Source organism: Delphinus delphis, chromosome 5, assembly GCF_949987515.2.
Source record: "Delphinus delphis chromosome 5, mDelDel1.2, whole genome shotgun sequence".
Taxonomy (NCBI): Eukaryota; Metazoa; Chordata; class Mammalia; order Artiodactyla; family Delphinidae; genus Delphinus; species Delphinus delphis.
Window position 1 is genome coordinate 7,801,136 of NC_082687.1, and position 17,709 is coordinate 7,818,844.

Below are 17,709 nucleotides of genomic sequence, written 5' to 3' on the forward strand. Positions count from 1 at the left end.
TACTATTTTGACCGTAATAGAATACCTAGGAGTTGTAGAGCACTTTCACGTGCATTAGCGTACAACCCACTTTATAGATGAGAACATCCAGGCTCAGAGAAGTCAGTGTCCCTGAAAGGACTCCCCAGCTCTAAGCCCAGTGGTGTTTCTGCATCACACCACAACAGTAAGCAAACCCATTAAGACACTGAACGCAAACTCACGTTGCATAGCTACAGGTACTGTTTGTTGTTACATTGAGTCCTGGGCAGAAGTTTTGTCCCAAAAATTCATTATGCTGCAAAGCCTGTAACACAAGTGGGAACAGGGCAAGGAAAATAGTTTTAAATTTCAGAAAGTTTCCAAAGAATTATCACAATCACATCCTCTGAGTTTAATCTCTGTTGCTATTTCTAAAAACAAACCAAGCTTCATGTTCACAGTCTTTGTCACACCAAAGTAAGTAAAATTATTTTTCCTGGCAATCAAGAGGCCAAGGGTTGGGATTCTGGCTCTAATACAAAAGCCAAGAGGAGAGATCTCTGGCTATATTATCCCACAGTTCTTTCCTTCTTCTCTCCCCAATTTTATAACCCCATAAACACTATAATTAAAATGATACAGTGGGGGCTTCCCTGGTGGCGCAGTGGTTGAGAGTCCGCCTGCCGATGCAGGGGACACGGGTTCGTGCCCCGGTCCGGGAAGATCCCACATGCCGCGGAGTGGCTGGGCCCGTGAGCCATGGCCGCTGAGCCTGCGCGTCCGGAGCCTGTGCTCCGCAACGGGAGGGGCCACAACAGTGAGAGGCCCACGTACCGCAAAAAAATAAAAAAATGTATTCTAGGCTCCCATCCTCTCATTAATTTCTTTAATGAACTGAAACACTATATTTTTTTATATCTATTAGTAATCTTTGTCCTTTACTCTGAGTTATCTCCCCATCCTTCACCTCCCTTCAACAACAGGGCGACTGGAGAAACCCCAGATGATTATCAAGGTGACCCAAGGCTTAACAGGAAGCTCTCCTTCATTGTCCTAAAACTTGCACAGCCCGTGGCTGGGGACATGAGATGCTTGGGCTTTACTCTGGTTGTTCCCAGCAATGGGCACAATGAACCAGTCAAAGCGACAGACAAGGAGAACATACCGCAAAGCCATATCGAGGAATGCTGAAGTACTGAAGCCATGAGAGCCAAGGCACAACGGTTCTGAGATTTACCAACAGCCCTGAAAATATCTACAAAAAACAAGTACCAAGAATCAGAACTGGTGGAGTGATTTCATGAAGAATTCTAGCAAATACCCTCCTTAAGTCCCCGACGGCCTTGTGAACACTTCTGCCTTGAAATCCCTTCCACTACTCTGAAGACTTACCTTGTCCTCTTTGTATATGTGTATCTCTCTAGAGCCGAGGCTGTTTAGGGTTCTAAAGGAATAACGATGTACATTTTAGTTAACTGGAAGATTTTTAATTGTTGAGGCTTTTACTTTCTCTGTAACTGCACACAGTGGAAGGTCAGTAAGTACTGACTGCTCTAATGATACAACCAACTATATGTTCCCACCAATAAACACACCCGAACATATCCTGAGCGCCTCATGCCCCTATTTCCATTAACACAGTAATATTTACAAGGGTTTGCATTCTATCTCTGTGTGACTTTAGGAATAATTTTGGGTTCAAAATGCATGCTTAAAATAACCCAAAGACTGGAACTGGTACACAGCATAATATGGTAAAGCACAGCATAAAATATGGTCAATACCTTCATTTAAAGCTACCAAAAAGCAGTATTACAATGGAAATTCCAGGAGGGTCTGCTCCAGCAAGAGATGGCTACATGAGAAGAGGTTCACGTAAAACATCTCCTAACTGGCACAAGGCATGCTGGGACGGGCATAACAATGACAGTGTTCCTGTTGTGACTACATAGTTTTAAACTTGACTTAACCAAGTGCTCAATACATAAGACAGCATCTCTGAGTAAAATACGGTCTTATGACTGGTTTATAAAGTTCTATACACAAACCCTTAAATAAAAACAAATCAAAGCATCTAATATATCAAATGAAACATTTTTATATTTGAAGAACATCTTATTTATTAGATGACATTATAGAAAATACACATAAAATTGATCACTTTCTCAATACTGTTTAGACTGGTACTTTTCAAACTCAGAAATGGAAGAATTCAACTTTGACAAGAGTTGGTGCTAATTACCTACCTTTTAAAGACAGGTACTGCTACTCTAGCAGAAAGGGCATGTGGATTAAGTAAATAGGCTACACATTCCTGTTTACTTGATGTTAGTGGGGAAATGTGATAACTGGTTCCCTTCACCTATTGAATCACCTTTGTGCGTGCAAAATGTAGGGCTGTGGGGACTTCCCTGGTGGCGCAGTGGTTAAGAATCCGCCTGCCAATGCAGGAGACACAGGTTCGAGCCCTGGTCCGGGAAGATCCCACATGCCGCGGAGCAACTAAGCCCATGTGCCACAACTACTGAGCCTGCGCTCTACAGCCCGCGAGCCACAACTACTGAGCCTGCGTGCCACAACTACTGAAGCCTGCCGCACCTGGAGCCCATGCTCCGCAACAAGAGAAGCCACCTCAATGAGAAGCCTGCGCACTGCAATGAAGAGTAGCCCCCACTCGCCGCAACTAGAGAAAGCCTGCGCACAGCGACAAAGACCCAATGCAGCCAAAACTTAATTAATTAATTTAAAAAAACGTAGGGCCACGTGAGGTTAGGATTAAATAGCTGTTTAAAAAGGTAAACAGAAATATATTGACATAAAGGAATGTCAGGAACCCAGAAAGGAAGGGACCTAGTACTGGAATTGTTCAGTATTTTTAAAACACTCCTTTTCAAAATACTGGAGGGACACAAGATAGGCCCATGCCACATGCTGCTGCTTTCATGGAACTAAGTTCCTCCCTTGCTTGGAGAGTAGTTCCTCCAACCAAACCATCTCAGCGGCCAGTTAAACAAGCCAGCAGTTCTCTCACACCAGCAGGGAAGTCAAACAATGAGCCTGTCATTTCTACAATTTTTTTAAATTTGAAAAATCAAAATTTTTCTGGTTTTTAAAGTTCCAGTCGATCAAGCTTTCACGATATGTCACCAAGAGGCATCTTTTTAAAGCTCATCGGTAACAACATGTTAACTAAGGTCATAACAACTATCTTAGAACAGTAGCAAAAAAGGCTGGGTAAGGTGAAGAAAAAGCTGGTACGTTCTCTAATGATATAAACTATAATTCAATATACGGCCTCCTTAAAGCAAAAGGATTTACAGAATCCTCAAGCAGGTTTTACAGGATAGGTGAATCCGGGGGGAGAACAAAGGGAAATAATTACGTCTCAGGGAAGCACAGTTCATACTCACCATCATAAACACAAAAGAGATGGTCATGAGAAGCGTTGCTATGGATACCACGCTCTGACCTGCTGCTATGGCCAGTGCCATTGAACTGGCTGAATAAGCCACCATCATCAGGGTAAACATCATGACGAAGAAGGCCTCCACCTGTGGTTTCAATCCTTAGGGAGCAAAGAGGGGGTTAATCCAACTGTCTACGTCAGGGTGTATTGTTATTGTGCAAATAACACTATAATATTTTGAGAAACTAGTATCAGATGGAAAAAAGTCCATCCTCTATCCAACCACCCTGGGTCACCACTTTCATTGTTCCCCCCGATATAACTGTAGGAAGCTATATGCTATATGCAGTTTTCTTTTTTTAAAAAAATTTATTTATTTTATTTTTGGCTGTGTTGCATCTTCGTTGCTGCACGCAGGCTTCCTCTAGTTGCGGCGAGCGGGGGCTACTCTTGGTTGCAGTGCACGGGCCTCTCATTGCAGTGGCTTCTCTTGTTGCGGAGCACGGGCTTTAGGTGTGCAGGCTTCAGTAGTTGTGGTGCACGGGCTCAGTACTTGTGGTGCACGGACTTAGTTGCTCCATGGCATGTGGGATCTTCCCAGACCAGGGATCGAACCTGTGTCTCCTGCATCGGCAGGTGGATCCTTAACCACTGCGCCGCCGTGGAAGTCCTGCAGTTTTCTTTTACAGGCTCACTGCATAAGCACTTTTCCACGTAACACTCATGCTTCTTTATTTGTAATTATTAACCATTTCTGAGTGCCTGAGGTGGAGAGCTGCAGGCAACACAACTGGCCAGCATTCTACTGCCTTCTCTTCTAAGAAGGAAACTTGCCAAGACCACATTCATTTTACCTAGACATCACCACATTACTCACTGTTTGTTGTAAATGTATTAGTGAAGATACTGGGAAGGTCAGGATTACACGCCTTCCCAGTGGTTTTAAAATCTGGGGGACGTGTCCATAATCCAAGTCTCCCAAGACAAATCACCCTGTAACTCTGGGACTGAGGACGGGGTTAAATTAAGTTTCATAAAACTGCTCTGTCAACGAAAATAGGCTCCTACTGTGGGTCATACAAAAATCTGAAGATTTTGGAACAGCCATAAGAACACCAGTTAGGAGTCTGAGGATGTAGGATCTATGCCTAATTCTTTACGACACACCTCTTATTTGTAAAATGGAATTTTACACTCAATGAATAGTGCTTTGTCAGAAAAGAAATATTTCTGGTGCGTGTGTATGTGAGAAATATATGGAAATTCTGATACAATGAGCTTGGGGTGTAGTCTAAACACACGGCATAAAAAAATCAATCTGTCTACATCTATCGAACAAATATTTTTATTACCAGAAGTCACTATCTTTCATTATCTTCATACACACACACACACACACACACACACACACACACACATATAAAAATATAAATAGATAAGTAATAAATATCCCAGCTCCAGCTCCTCCAACATAGTGTCAAATAGTTTTAGGAATTATTTCCATGTTTGTATATGACACAGAGTATCTCTGTTTATAAAATATAGTTTTATAAATAGTTTTAAAATTACTCTGGAAAAAGTCTTGCAAAAATCTCCTCAGAGAAGAGTTATGCCAGAGCATACGTAATGAACAGATGCTTCCTTATCTCAGGACTTGACTTCCAGTTCTGAGAACCAAAGCACGCCTGCAAAAAGTCCCCTCACATCCAAGACTAAAAACACATACCTTTCGTTTCACGGCTTACCTAACAGGAAGTATGTTATACTAGTAAATATAATACTTGGTAGCATCCTCATGGGGAGTAAATCAGATAACAGTTTTCCAAAGAAGTAAGATGACACTCTGTAATATCCACTGATATATTCATGTCTAAAAACAAAGATTCACATCACACATCCTACGTTAGTTGAAGAAGGCAAAGGCCAGAAGATTAGACCACTTGGCTATACCTATTTCTGCTGCCACCCTGGATCTAAGAACTACAGCTTCCACGTCCTCGAGGCTAACCCACCACCCTTCATCCCCGTCAGCGCCAGGCGCATCTCACGTGTGCGCCTCCCCTGGGACATCACCCCCCAAGGCTCTGTGCAGTGACCCCTCTTCTCATTGCGTAACTCCCTCCAAATGCCGGCCGGTTCGCCCTCCTAACACACACGCCAGGGGGACGGGTACTGCATCGCCTCCCTCTCTTCCGACAGTGGCTCTCCTTGAAGGCCAGCATGTCTGAAGCGGATCTCAGCGGTCACAGAGGCTTTTCTTTTTCCCTGCTTCTAATTATGAAGAAGGTGGTGTTGCTATTCTCCGAGCCTCAAATGCAGCTTTGGGTCACTAATCTGTTTTTACTTCTTCCACTATCATGATAAACAAAAGAAAACGGTACTTCTTTCCATGATCATGCCTGCCCACCACACACCCCTGTCAGCTCTCAAATCCTCTTTTCTTCCCTCTGAAGTTCTAGATCCCTCCTCTTCCTTGTAAATCCAAACTATTCCACCAAGATCTTCATTCTTCCCCTCTCTAATGATTCCTTTATGCAACATGTAAACACGCAAATCTCTTCCAACTTGGAAAAAAACAAGAAACAAAACAGCCCACCTTTATTTTAAGGCTGTCCTCTGGCCCTTCCGTTCTCCCTTCCACTGAGGGCTTGGTCTACATCCCTGGTCAACTTTACTCCTCAACTTGAATTTACTGTTCAGCTCACTACCTTCTCTCTACCAAGCCCCTCAAGCTTTCCTTGTGACAGTCATCATGACTTCTTCCTTTTCAGCCGCTTTATTCCCTGCTTCCTCTGCAGCAGTGGATTCGCGGGCTAGGCCCTGAACTCGAAACTCCTTTTTCCCTTGGTATCAGGCCCCATGTGCTCGTGATTCTCCTCCCAGCCTCTGAGAGAACACTGGTAATCCCCAAGAACAAAGCCATGGTCTGATTCTGGATATGACCAGTTTGACCAGCAGCCCCCTTCCTGAAACAGAGACCTACTCACATAAAGAGCTTCTTCTCGACCACCAGGAGCTCCACGGCCGACACACTGCTGAAACACTGGTTGGTGGTCAGGAAGAAGAGTACCCCGGCTCTGCGATGAGAGAGAGGGAACGAAAGCACTGCAGTCAATTAAACATTCTTAGGTCCTTTTCCTACCTGCAAAACTCTTCCCTCGAATGATATCTTAACACATTAAACAAACGACTCTTCTGGTTGAAACTGAGAGGGAAGCATGAGCCCCATCAGGTCACTCCCTCACCCCTGTGTCTCCACAGTGATACCCCTGGGACTCCATATAGCACAGTTTGCAATTCATGACCCAGTTTGCTACGGACTGAATTGCGTGCTCCCCAAATTCCTGTGCCGAAGCCCTAACCCTCAGCGTGACGGCATTTAGAGATGGTGACTTTGGGAGGTGGTCCGGTTTAGACGAGGTCATGAGGGTAGGGCCCTCGCAATGGATTAGTGCCCTTAGGAGAAAAGGGAGAGACATCAGAGCTTGCTCTCTGCCATGCAAGGACACAGCCAGAAGGCAGCAAATCAGAAGAGGGCCCTCTTCAGAACCCGACCATGCTGGCAACCTGATTCCCAGAACTGCGAGAAGTGAATTTCTGTGGTTCAAGCCACCCAGTCTGTGGGTCTTTGGCCCCGTCTATGGCAGCCAAGCTGACAATTACATAGGCCATAAAAATACCATCACCCTGGATTTTAACTAACAAAATGCCAACTGCAGCTCCTAATGTGTGAACAGAGAAACAGGGAGCCAAATACAGCTTGCAAAGGTTAAAAGCCGCTATTAGCCACTTCTTCAAAAGTGGAGTAAAGCAGAAACTACGACGAGGCAAAATGAAAGACTGTGGAGGGACATCTTATTGTACACATCCGCCTCACCACCACCAGCACAGCCTTGATAGTCTCCTTGACCACCCACTGCCAATGGGGTTTCTTTCCAACGGGCTCAAAAAAAAACACCCCAAAATAATGCTCATAAAGGAAAAACTAATTTGTGCACCTATGAGAAAAGGAAGACTATTAATGCTTCTCTCTCAGTAAAATAACTGAAGTTTAAAAAGGAAAGTACTCAGTTAATCTACACTTCGACAGAAATATGAATTTCATGAAAGCATGCCCACAGTCCTGAAACACTGTTGGGCTTTCCTTCCTAACCTAATGATTTAATTGACATTGAGGATGTGAGTTGAAACGAAAAGAGATGAGGCAGCACATCATTTAAATGACACACAAATAAGAGAATTTTTAAAAATGTAAACCCAAGTGTATAACCCTCTAAAAAAACAGAGTCCACAGACACTCAGTAATTGGTTTTAACACTCCCTCCTCCCAAAATAAAGAACTTAAGGAACAGGCTGTTTTAAAAGTAAATGTTTAGGGACTTCCCTGGTGGCGCAGTGGTTAAGAATCCGCCTGCCGGTGCAGGGGACATGGGTTCGAGCCCTGGTCTGGCAAGATCCCACATGGTGCAGAGCAGCTAATCCCATGAGCCACAACTACTGAGCCTGCGCCCTAAGCCCACGTGCCACAACTACTGAAGCCTGCGCGCCTAGAGCCCGTGCTCTGCAACAAGAGAAGCCACCGCAATGAGAAGCCCACGCACCGCAGGGAAGAGTAGCCCCCACTCGTCGCAACGAGAGAAAGCCCGTGTGCAGCAACGAAGATCTAATGCAGCCAAAAATTTATTTATTTATTAAAAGAAAAGAAAAAAAAAGAATCCACCTTCCAATGCAGGGGACGCGGGTTCAATCCCTGGTCGAGGAACTAAGATCCCACATGTCTCAGGGCAACTAAGTCTGTGTGCTGCAACTACTGGGCCCGCGTGCCCTGGAGCCCACGCACCACAACTAAAGAGAAGCTCGTGCACTGTAACTACTGAGCCCGTGTGCTCTGGAGCCTGCACACCACAACTCGAGGGAAGCCCATGCACCACAATGAAGAGTCCGTGCACCGCAACTAAAGATCCCGCATGCCACAACTAAGACCCGACGCAGCCAAATAAATAAGTAAATAAGTAAATGTTTATACAATAAATAAATGGAAAAAAGCCAGGCCTATAATGCAAGCAACTATGCTACTTTCTGCACACAAATAAGCCTAATATCAACATAAAAGCTAATTTCAGAAACACAGGACATGGCAACAATTCAGCTCAATTTGTTAAGTGTTACATCTAACGGTACAATAACGTTCATAAAGATTTTGAACTAGTACATAGTGAAATTCCTCCTAAATCATAAGATAATTTATTTTACACTAAACAGATTTTATTGTTAAAGAATTTAATGTATTCTAGTTCTTTCCAAGGTGGTAATTCATGTCTGTAATATCTGCTTATTGATGCAAATATTCTTAAAATATCTCTTCCCTTAATATACATTTATTTGTTTAGCTATCTCCACAACTCTGTAAGGTAGTTGTTAGGTCAAAGAAGCTCATATTCCACACATCATTATACAGGTTAGAGAAAGAACAAAGAGAGCATCTCCCTGGAATAATTCATTCCCACGAAAAGAGAACCAAACCACACTGGCCTCCAGGGCAATTTCAAATGATAAAAAGTGGCAGTAAGCTTAAGTCAAAAATACAAATTAAAATAGCTCCAAAGCTCTATTTTTCCAGAAAACACTTGAAGAAACAGTTAACACTCTTCTAAATTTCTCTGGATTCTTCTACCAAGAGCTTTAATGACTAGATTTCCAGTTCCTGTCTTAAATTCCAGTTGCGGACAGGCTCCCCAGTATCTTTTTCCAAATGCTTCCCATTGCACAACACAAAAGACCCACGGACTCTGGATTCCTGTGTTATATACTCTGTGCTTCACGAAAATATGGCATCTACAAAGGGTACAAACCATCAATTACTAGCAAGTTTCAAATAAACCAGAGAAGAACACAGCCCTCGGGGAAGATAAAAAGAAAAACAACATAACTCTGGAAAGAAGCTCCAGTAATTATCTCACTATCTGATGCCCCACAGGAGATAGCTTACTTTACCTGAGTGAAGAATTGACTTTTATGCTCGTTCTTCCTTTCATAAACAATCATCCTTTTCCAGATATCAAAACAGATTCAACTTAAGCTACTACCACTTTGCTCAATAGTGAAATGGGGATAAAACCATCCACTTCTTTGGCTGGGAGGGTACACTGAGACCCTGGATGTAAAGCCCGGAGGACAGTGCCAGGCCCAGGGCGGCTCTCAATAAATAAAGCCAAGAAGAACTCTGCGGTCTTCCACTCTGCTCAGCACCTCTATTCACCCCATGTTGTGTTCCATTACAAAGTCTCATCAGGAAACACAGTTTTAAGGGCACGTTATGACCGAAACCAGGTAAGGTAAACTAACGTAAGTACTAACCCTACAACAGAAAAAACTGAGTCCCCACCACCACCCCATGTCAAACAAATCAAAACCTTAAAAGGAAATTAACTCACAGGCAACAAAAGAAAAAATCAGATAAACTGAACTATGTCAAATTTTAAAACTTTTGTGCATCAAAGGACACACCAACAGGGACTTCCCTGGTGGTCCAGTGGGTCAGACTCTGCGCTCCCAATGCAGAGGGCCCAGGTTCAATCCCTGGTGGGAGAACTAGATCCCGCATGCATGCCGCAACTCAGGAGGCTGCACACCACAACTAAGAAGTCTGCATGCCGCAACTAAATGATCCCGCGTACCGTAACTACGATCCGGCGCAGCCAAAATAAATAATTAAATTAATAAATATATACATATTTTTAAAAAAGGACACACCAACAGAATGAAAAGACAACACACAGAATGGCAGGAAATACTTGCAAATTTATATCTGATAAGGGGTTCATATCCAGAACATATAAGGAATTTAACAGCTCAACAATCTTCAAAAAATCCAATTAAAAGATGGTTAGGGCTTCCCTGGTGGCGCAGTGGTTGAGCATCCGCCTACCGATGCAGGGGATGCGGGTTCGTGCCCCGGTCCGGGAAGATCCCACATGCCGCGGAGCGGCTGGGCCCGTGAGCCATGGCTGCTGGGCCTGCGCGTCCGGAGCCTGTGCTCCGCAACGGCGGGGTGGGGGGGCCACAACAGTGAGAGGCCCGCGTACCGCAAAAAAAAAAAAAAAAGATGGTTAAAGAACTTCAATAGACATGCTTCCAAAGAAGAAACACAAATGGCCAATGTGCACATGAAAAGGTGCTCAACAATACAATAATCATTAGGGAAATGCAAATCAAAACCACAATGAGATACCACTGTCCACTAATGAGGGTAGCTATTAAAAAAAAAAAAAGAAAACAAAAGAAAAAATAAGTGTTGGTAAGGTTGGGGAGAAACTGAAACCCTGTGCACTACTGGTAGAAACGCAACACAGGTAGCTACTGTAGAAGACAGGATAGCAGTTCTTCAAAAAATTAATGGAATTACCAAATGATCCAGTAATTCCACTTCTGCATATATGCCCAAAAGAATTTAAAGCAGAGACTCAAACAGATATTTATTTGTACATCCATGTTCATAGCAGCATCATACACAACAGCCAAAAAGTGGAAACAAACCAGTGTCCATGGACAGATAAATCGATACACAAAATGTGGTATATCCATACAATGGAGTATTATTCAGTCTTTAAAAAGAAAGAAGTTCTGACGCATGCTACACCGCAAATGGACCTTGAAGATATTATGCTAGGGGCAATAAAGCCAGTCACCAAAAAGACAGATACTCCATGATTCCACTTACATGAGGTACTTAGACTAGTTAAAATCAGAGACAGAAAGTATAATGGTGATTTCCAGGGGCTGGGGAAAGGGAGAACGGGGAACTGCTGCTCAGTGGGTACAGAGATACAGTTTGGGAAGATGAAAAAGTTCTGGAGTTGGAAGGTGGGGAGGGCTGAACAATAACGTGAATGTAATTAATGCCAGTGAACTAGACACTGAAAATTGGTTAAGAGGGTACATTTTATGTTCTGTATATTTTAGCACTAAATAATTGATTCTTCCATTCAGCTTTCAATTCTCTGACTTATCCTACTCCTCAATTTACCCTTCGCTTATCTCACATTCAAATTCGTAATGGATTTTCATAAGCTTGAAAGAAAAGTAACAGCACATTCTCAAAGTCGAGGTCCAGACTTACTCACCTGTTCTGGATTCCCGCAGGATCATTCTTTAGATCGTAGAAAATGGCACCTATAACCAGTCCCAGAACGATTGTTACAATTATCTTTTCAAAAAGAAAAAAAAGAATTTCAGTTAAAGGTAAAAACTTAACACATTATTATTAAAATATATCTGGCTACATAATGAAACTCTCCATTGATATAGGTATTTTCAATGGCTTGGCCATAACAGTCCTTGGGAAAATATAAAACAGTGTATGTTATTAGACTACTTTTTAAATTGAAATAAAAATAATTTATCTCTGTGCTAGGGAGACTGACAGGCGACACAGTAGAAAAGCTAAGATTTCTCCCAGTGCTTTACCGGGCCCTGCCAGTTCATGGTCCAGTTCAGGCTACTGGGCCTGGGAATGCCATAGAGTGTAGCAGAACCATGCAAGCACCTAGTAAAATAGTCCGGGGGGTAAACTAAAGTCCGAGTGGCTAAGAGTGGTGGCCTGAACTCTCAACCTTTGTGCTAGTGAACATGCATAGTGTGATATTTCAAGAGGCTCCAATAAAAACAGGATACCTTTACTCTTAACATGAAAAATAAATAAAAATGAACAAAAATTTTAAAGCACACATGAAAAAAATTCTAACAATGTAATTTTGCAAAATAAGGAAGTAGGGGTCGGGAGAGTCCCCGCCTGCACTGGAAAAGTGCACTGTCTCTGTCACCAAAGCACTCAGCCAGCTTTCTCTGAGGGCACCCGAGTGCATTACCCACCCTCCTGTCACTGCTTCTCCAGCAACCTCAGCCCGGAGGGCCTGCAGCCAACAGCAGGACTAAGCTGCCAGTGCTTTGCCACTCTTACCTACCTTCACCCACTCACTCTTGTTTGATGACTCCTAAGAAGACTGGATAAACATCACTTTGGTTTTTAAGACTGACAAACTGTCTCTTAAGGACACTTCTATAAGCGAAGGGTTAAGGGTTACATTATAATTTATTTAAGGAAATTCTACTTATTGTACTTTTGAATTAAATTTAATTAAATGAATTTAAAAATATAGTAAATGATAACCTAAAGAAAACAAAATATTCCACGATGTACCTTGGAACCTTCAAAGTTTAAAAACAAAACAAAACAAAAAAACACCTCAGTACTACAACAGTGCAGTAGTATCAAGACTTGAAGTAACTTGTCAAGACACTTTTGGCATGAAGCAAACAAAATTGCAAAACAGGATCATGACCTGTGAAGACTAGCTCATGAAGACCAGTCTGGAAAGAATATGATTTGAGATGTCCTTAAAAATTGCCTTGTTAAAAAAGACAGTCAGAAATTTGAAACAAAAAAATCTATTACCCTGGCATATTTTAATTACCTTCAAAATAAACTGTAGTTTGGGCTTCCCTGGTGGCGCAGTGGTTAAGAATCTGCCTGCCAATGTAAGGGACACAGGTTCAAGCCCTGGTCCGGAAAGATCCCACATGCCGCAGAGCAACTAAGCCCGTGCGCCACAACTACTGAGCCTGCGCTCTAGAGCCCGCGAGCCACAACTACTGAAGCCCGGGTGCCTAGAGCCCATGCTCCGCAACAAGAGAAGCCACCGCAATGAGAAGCCCGCGCACTGCAACGAAGAGTAGCCCCCGCTCGCCGCAACTAGAGAAAGCCCGCACGCGGCAGCGAAGACCCAACACAGCCAAAAATAAATAAATAAAAATAAATAAATTTATAAAGATATATATATATACTATACTTCACGTCAACAGATCAAGCTTCCAAAATAAATAATAATAACCCCATCAGCATGTGTGCATGCACATGTACACAAAGTCTATACTTTCACCTTGTATAACTATAAGAATAGTCAGACTTCTAAAACTGGACACTCCACATGCTTTGTTTCTTCTATATTCAAACTTAGTAACTTATGTTAACAGACTGTCAGTTTTATCCTTTGGATGTTTCCTAAAGGTTTCAAAATTCTAAAAGTATTTTCAAGGAAACTCTTCAAACATATTGACAAAATGATTAATCTCATAATTCTGTCATGGTTTTACAAGGTGTGTCTGTGTTTTTCCTTCTTACATTAAGGAAAAGAAAATAAACAGGAAAACTAAACATGGCTTAATGGAGCAAAGAAATTCTATCCTATGAGTTCTGTGCAGCTGGCCTCTTTTGAAAAGAAATTTCCTAAATGTGTTATTCTATCTTTGTTCAGATGTGTTTATCAACATTTCTCAAGGTGGATTCTAAGGGATGTTTATGGCTGTCGGTGAAAAAATTAATCCACGGCCAAATGTTAAATGTGCTAATAGAAACAATGAATCTCCACGAGATACGATAGTATTTTCCAAGTTGATTTGATCAGGAAAACTTTGGCACATTAAATGGACATTAAATCTTCTCACACAGATAATCCGTTCATTCCAGTATCTTCCAAAGACCACCTTTGGTTAAATGCATTACCAGAAGCAAAGTCTAACTCGTGTAAATGACTCGTTCAAACCCAAGTATGGCTGTAAGACGACCCATACCAGATTTATCAACAGGAAGCCATAAAACATTTTAATAGCTCCACATTCAAACACTTACAGAAATAAAAGACACACTCACAAGATTATAAAAAACCCTAAACCGGAAGTCAGCGAGCTGTGGCCCCCAGGCCTCGTTCAGTCCACGAGCAAGCATCGTTTTTTACCATTGTATTCATGGTTGAAAGAAAAAAAAGAATATTTCTTGCCACATGAAATTTACATACAATTCATAGTTCAGCGTCCGTGAATAAAGTTTGATTGGAACACAGCCATGTTCATTTTTTAAAATGTATTTACGGCTGCTTTCTTGCTAAAACGGCAGACTTGACTACTTGAGATAAAGACCATGTGAGCTGCAGAGCCAAAAGTATTTACCCTGTGACCCTTTAGAAAAAAGGTTTGCCTACTCCTGTCTTAAGCTAACATTCCAGCATTGACACATCTGAAGAAGAGTCCCCCCCACCCCACGCAGATGCTCAGGGAGATGCGAGGTTCTATCCCTGTTCTGCAAGGTTGCCACTGCTCTGAACATTGTTGGGATTTCTTTTGTGGAACTGAGGTCACTGAGGAGGTAAGTAGGCTGAACGTGCAACTTGGAGGCACTAGGCATGGGGTTTGCATCTGAAGAAAGCTTAGCACCAGGAGGTGCAGAAACTTGGTGTACTATTACAGAGAGCCCCACATTCCAATCACCCCTGCCCAGAACTGCCATATGGAGTCATCTCTTGGTAGCGGCAGGGGACTGGCTCCAGGATCCTCGTGGATATCAAAATCCACAGATGATCCAACCCCTTACATAAAATGGAGTCGTACAGTCAGTCCTCCGCACCCATGGGTTCCTCCAACCTCAGCATGCATGGAACCTGGGATACTGAGGGCCGACAGTATGTGACTTGGACAAGGCATTTAGAAACCACTTTTAGAGACAAGAGAAATTTATTTTCCAAATAAAAAAATCTAATGCATAAATCAAACTGAGAATCACCTGCCGTATATCATCTCACAGTTGAACAATGGATAACCAGGTTGACCTTACTTAACAGAATTTGTTCCCAAATGACATCAAATCTACTCTAAAAGGATAAAAACATACCCTTGATTGAAAGTACACAGAAGTGTTCATGTTCTGACGGAAATGCCAAATAACAAGTACAAAACTGTTTGGAGCAATTAGCAGTATGTCTCAAAGAGGGATATAGGCTCTCGGCATTAATACTTAGGAGGCGACAGTACTGCGGTACGAAAATGATGGTGCACGTGTGGTAAGAAGTCAGTGATGTTTCACTGGAGACGACAACATGCCATCTTTTAGCACTTGGCAGAAGTTCAGTGATAATAAAATCGGCCAACCCCAAAATAACTGGCTAAACTGACTTCCTTAGAAAGGATGGACCAATGAACTGGGAACAGGAGGATTTTGGATGACAGAGGGCTTAAGAATAACGGAAGAATCATGAAGGAGTAATTCTCAACAACTATCAACGGAGTCAGCCGAAAGAGAAAAAGAACATGATTTCAGCTTAAGAGAAAGTCAGTCTGACAGTGGAGCCTTACTGAACGGAATTCAAGCCGGCTTGCTACCTCTGCGTTAACCTCATGCTGTTTTAGGTGTCCAGCGCTCTCCTAAGATCAGAAGCCCTCCACGAGGAAGGTCGCTCATAAGGAACAGCATTTGCACACGGGCTCCTTGCGCAGACAGTGGTCAGCCCTACAGCCCTCAGGGACATGACACTGAGCTGAAAGCTTCCCTGGCCACTTTCCACCTGACGTAAGATGCAAACCAACCCCTTCCCTTGCTCCTCCTCTCTCCGTCCTTCCCTTCCTTCTCTCTTTCTCTTCCTTTCTCCACTTCTCTGCTTAAACTCTCTTCCTAGCCCTTTTTACCACCTGACATGCTATATATCTTATTGCTATATGAATTGATCCTCCGTCTCTCCTCATAAGGAAACAAGCTCCACGAGAGCAGGGATTTTATTTCCGCCCACTTTGTTCACTGCTGTGTACAAGCTCCAAGATGCAGCACGTGATCAGTAAGAACTTGTTGAATGCATCAGGAAATGAACGTGTGCGGCCACCAGAAAACCCCAGATGTGGTCAAACGTTTCCTTTACTTCACAATTTATGAAAAAAAAATTTTTTTCTACAAAGATGATCCATTACAGCTTGTCTAAATTGTCCAAAATTCTGAATTAGACAGTCCAAAGAAAACAACCCATTAAAAAAGAAATCTTCTGGGCTTCCCTGGTGGCGCAGTGGTTGAGAGTCTGCCTGCCGATGCAGGGGATGTGGGTTCGTGCCCCGGTCCGGGAGGATCCCACATGCCGCGGAGCGGCTGGGCCCGTGAGCCATGGCCACTGAGCCTGCGCATCCGGAGCCTGTGCTCCGCAACGGGAGAGGCCACAACAGTGAGAGGCCCGCGTACCGCAAAAAAAAAAAAAAAAGATTAAAAAAAAAAAATCTTCTGTAAGTAAAAACTTAATTGGGTTTTACTTGTTTCTATACCCCAAATGGAATGGGGATAAACAAATACATAAAAGTGTGGGTAGAAGGTAAGCATATCCTAAAATAGACTGTATCAGAACCTAACGCCCCCAAATGAGTATTTTACAGCATAATTAGAAGACTCTGCCACGTTACCTGAGCTATAGAAGCCTGGGGATTACCCAGTAAGTTTTTGAATGAACGCCTGGAAATCCATCTAAGCTGATGACAGAAGGAGGTGGCATAGGTGATCTCCTTGTAGACTGAAATCTTCTTCTTTTTCTGACCCCCTGAGAGTTGCTCTAACTCAGCTTTTGTTTCCTTGAACAAGGAGGAGTTGGCATAAAACTCAGTTAATTTTCCTATGAGTGGAGTATCTGTCTTGGAAGGCTCTTCAGTCTCCTTGGCTTTGGAATAAAAGTGGATAAAGAAGGGAAACATTCTTAACAAAATAACAGCTGATTTAGTCCATTTTTCTGTAACCCCTTTCTTAGAGTCTTCCCTAGTACCTTAATTCTAAAGCTTGAGTATAAAAAGTTATGAGAGCTGTCACTGCTTTACAAAGTAGAAAAACAGAGTAAATTGGCCTACTTCCGTCAACTTACGGATACAGCAAACTCACTGATCTTTTCCTAATTATGACATTTGGACCCTAAATCTTTTAAGATAGACTTCTCACCATATGGAGTTATAATTCCTAATAAAAAACCTGGTCTTCGCTTTTTACAATGTGCAAATGCATAAACTGTCAAGTTTCTTATTTCAAAACACTCTACAGTTGGCCCTCGGTATCCACAGACGTTGAACCCAGGGGATAGGGAGGGCCTACTGTAAGGGACCTGAGCACACTTGGATTCTGTTATCTGCGGAGGGGGGGAGGGGGGAGTTCTGAAACCAATCCCCCATGGATACCAAGGGGCCACTATGTAAACAATGGGCACTTTTTAAAAAATGGCAACTGCCCTTAGAACTGACACCATCCTATAAATGCTCATTTACAGATTAAATCAAAAACAGCACTCTCGGGGTGGGATGGGGAGGGTGGGAGGGAGGGAGACGCAAGAGGGAAGAGGTATGGGAACATGTGTATATGTATAACTGATTCACTTTGTTATAAAGCAGAAACTAACACACCATTGTAAAGCAATTATACCCCAATAAAGATGTTAAAAAAAAAAAAAAAACAGCACTCTCACAGACAACAAAATCTGTGTTGACTGATGCTATGAGAT

The 17,709-nt window shown here is 42.7% G+C and overlaps 1 protein-coding gene across 6 annotated transcripts in view; it reads right to left on the reverse strand.

Annotated features, from left to right (window-relative positions):
• Positions 1 to 17,709, reverse strand: part of ABCG2 (ATP binding cassette subfamily G member 2 (JR blood group)) — a 124,231-nt gene that overhangs the window by 1,738 nt on the left and 104,784 nt on the right. For all 6 annotated transcript variants that reach the window (XM_060011966.1, XM_060011967.1, XM_060011964.1 and 3 more), the window contains exons 9-15: positions 16,634 to 16,884; positions 11,491 to 11,573; positions 6,355 to 6,444; positions 5,113 to 5,237; positions 3,372 to 3,526; positions 1,127 to 1,216; positions 204 to 286 (exon numbers count right to left, since the gene is read on the reverse strand). In XM_060011966.1, coding sequence (XP_059867949.1) covers positions 204 to 286; positions 1,127 to 1,216; positions 3,372 to 3,526; positions 5,113 to 5,237; positions 6,355 to 6,444; positions 11,491 to 11,573; positions 16,634 to 16,884 — 877 coding nt within the window. The remainder of the gene's footprint in view (positions 1 to 203; positions 287 to 1,126; positions 1,217 to 3,371; positions 3,527 to 5,112; positions 5,238 to 6,354; positions 6,445 to 11,490; positions 11,574 to 16,633; positions 16,885 to 17,709) is intronic.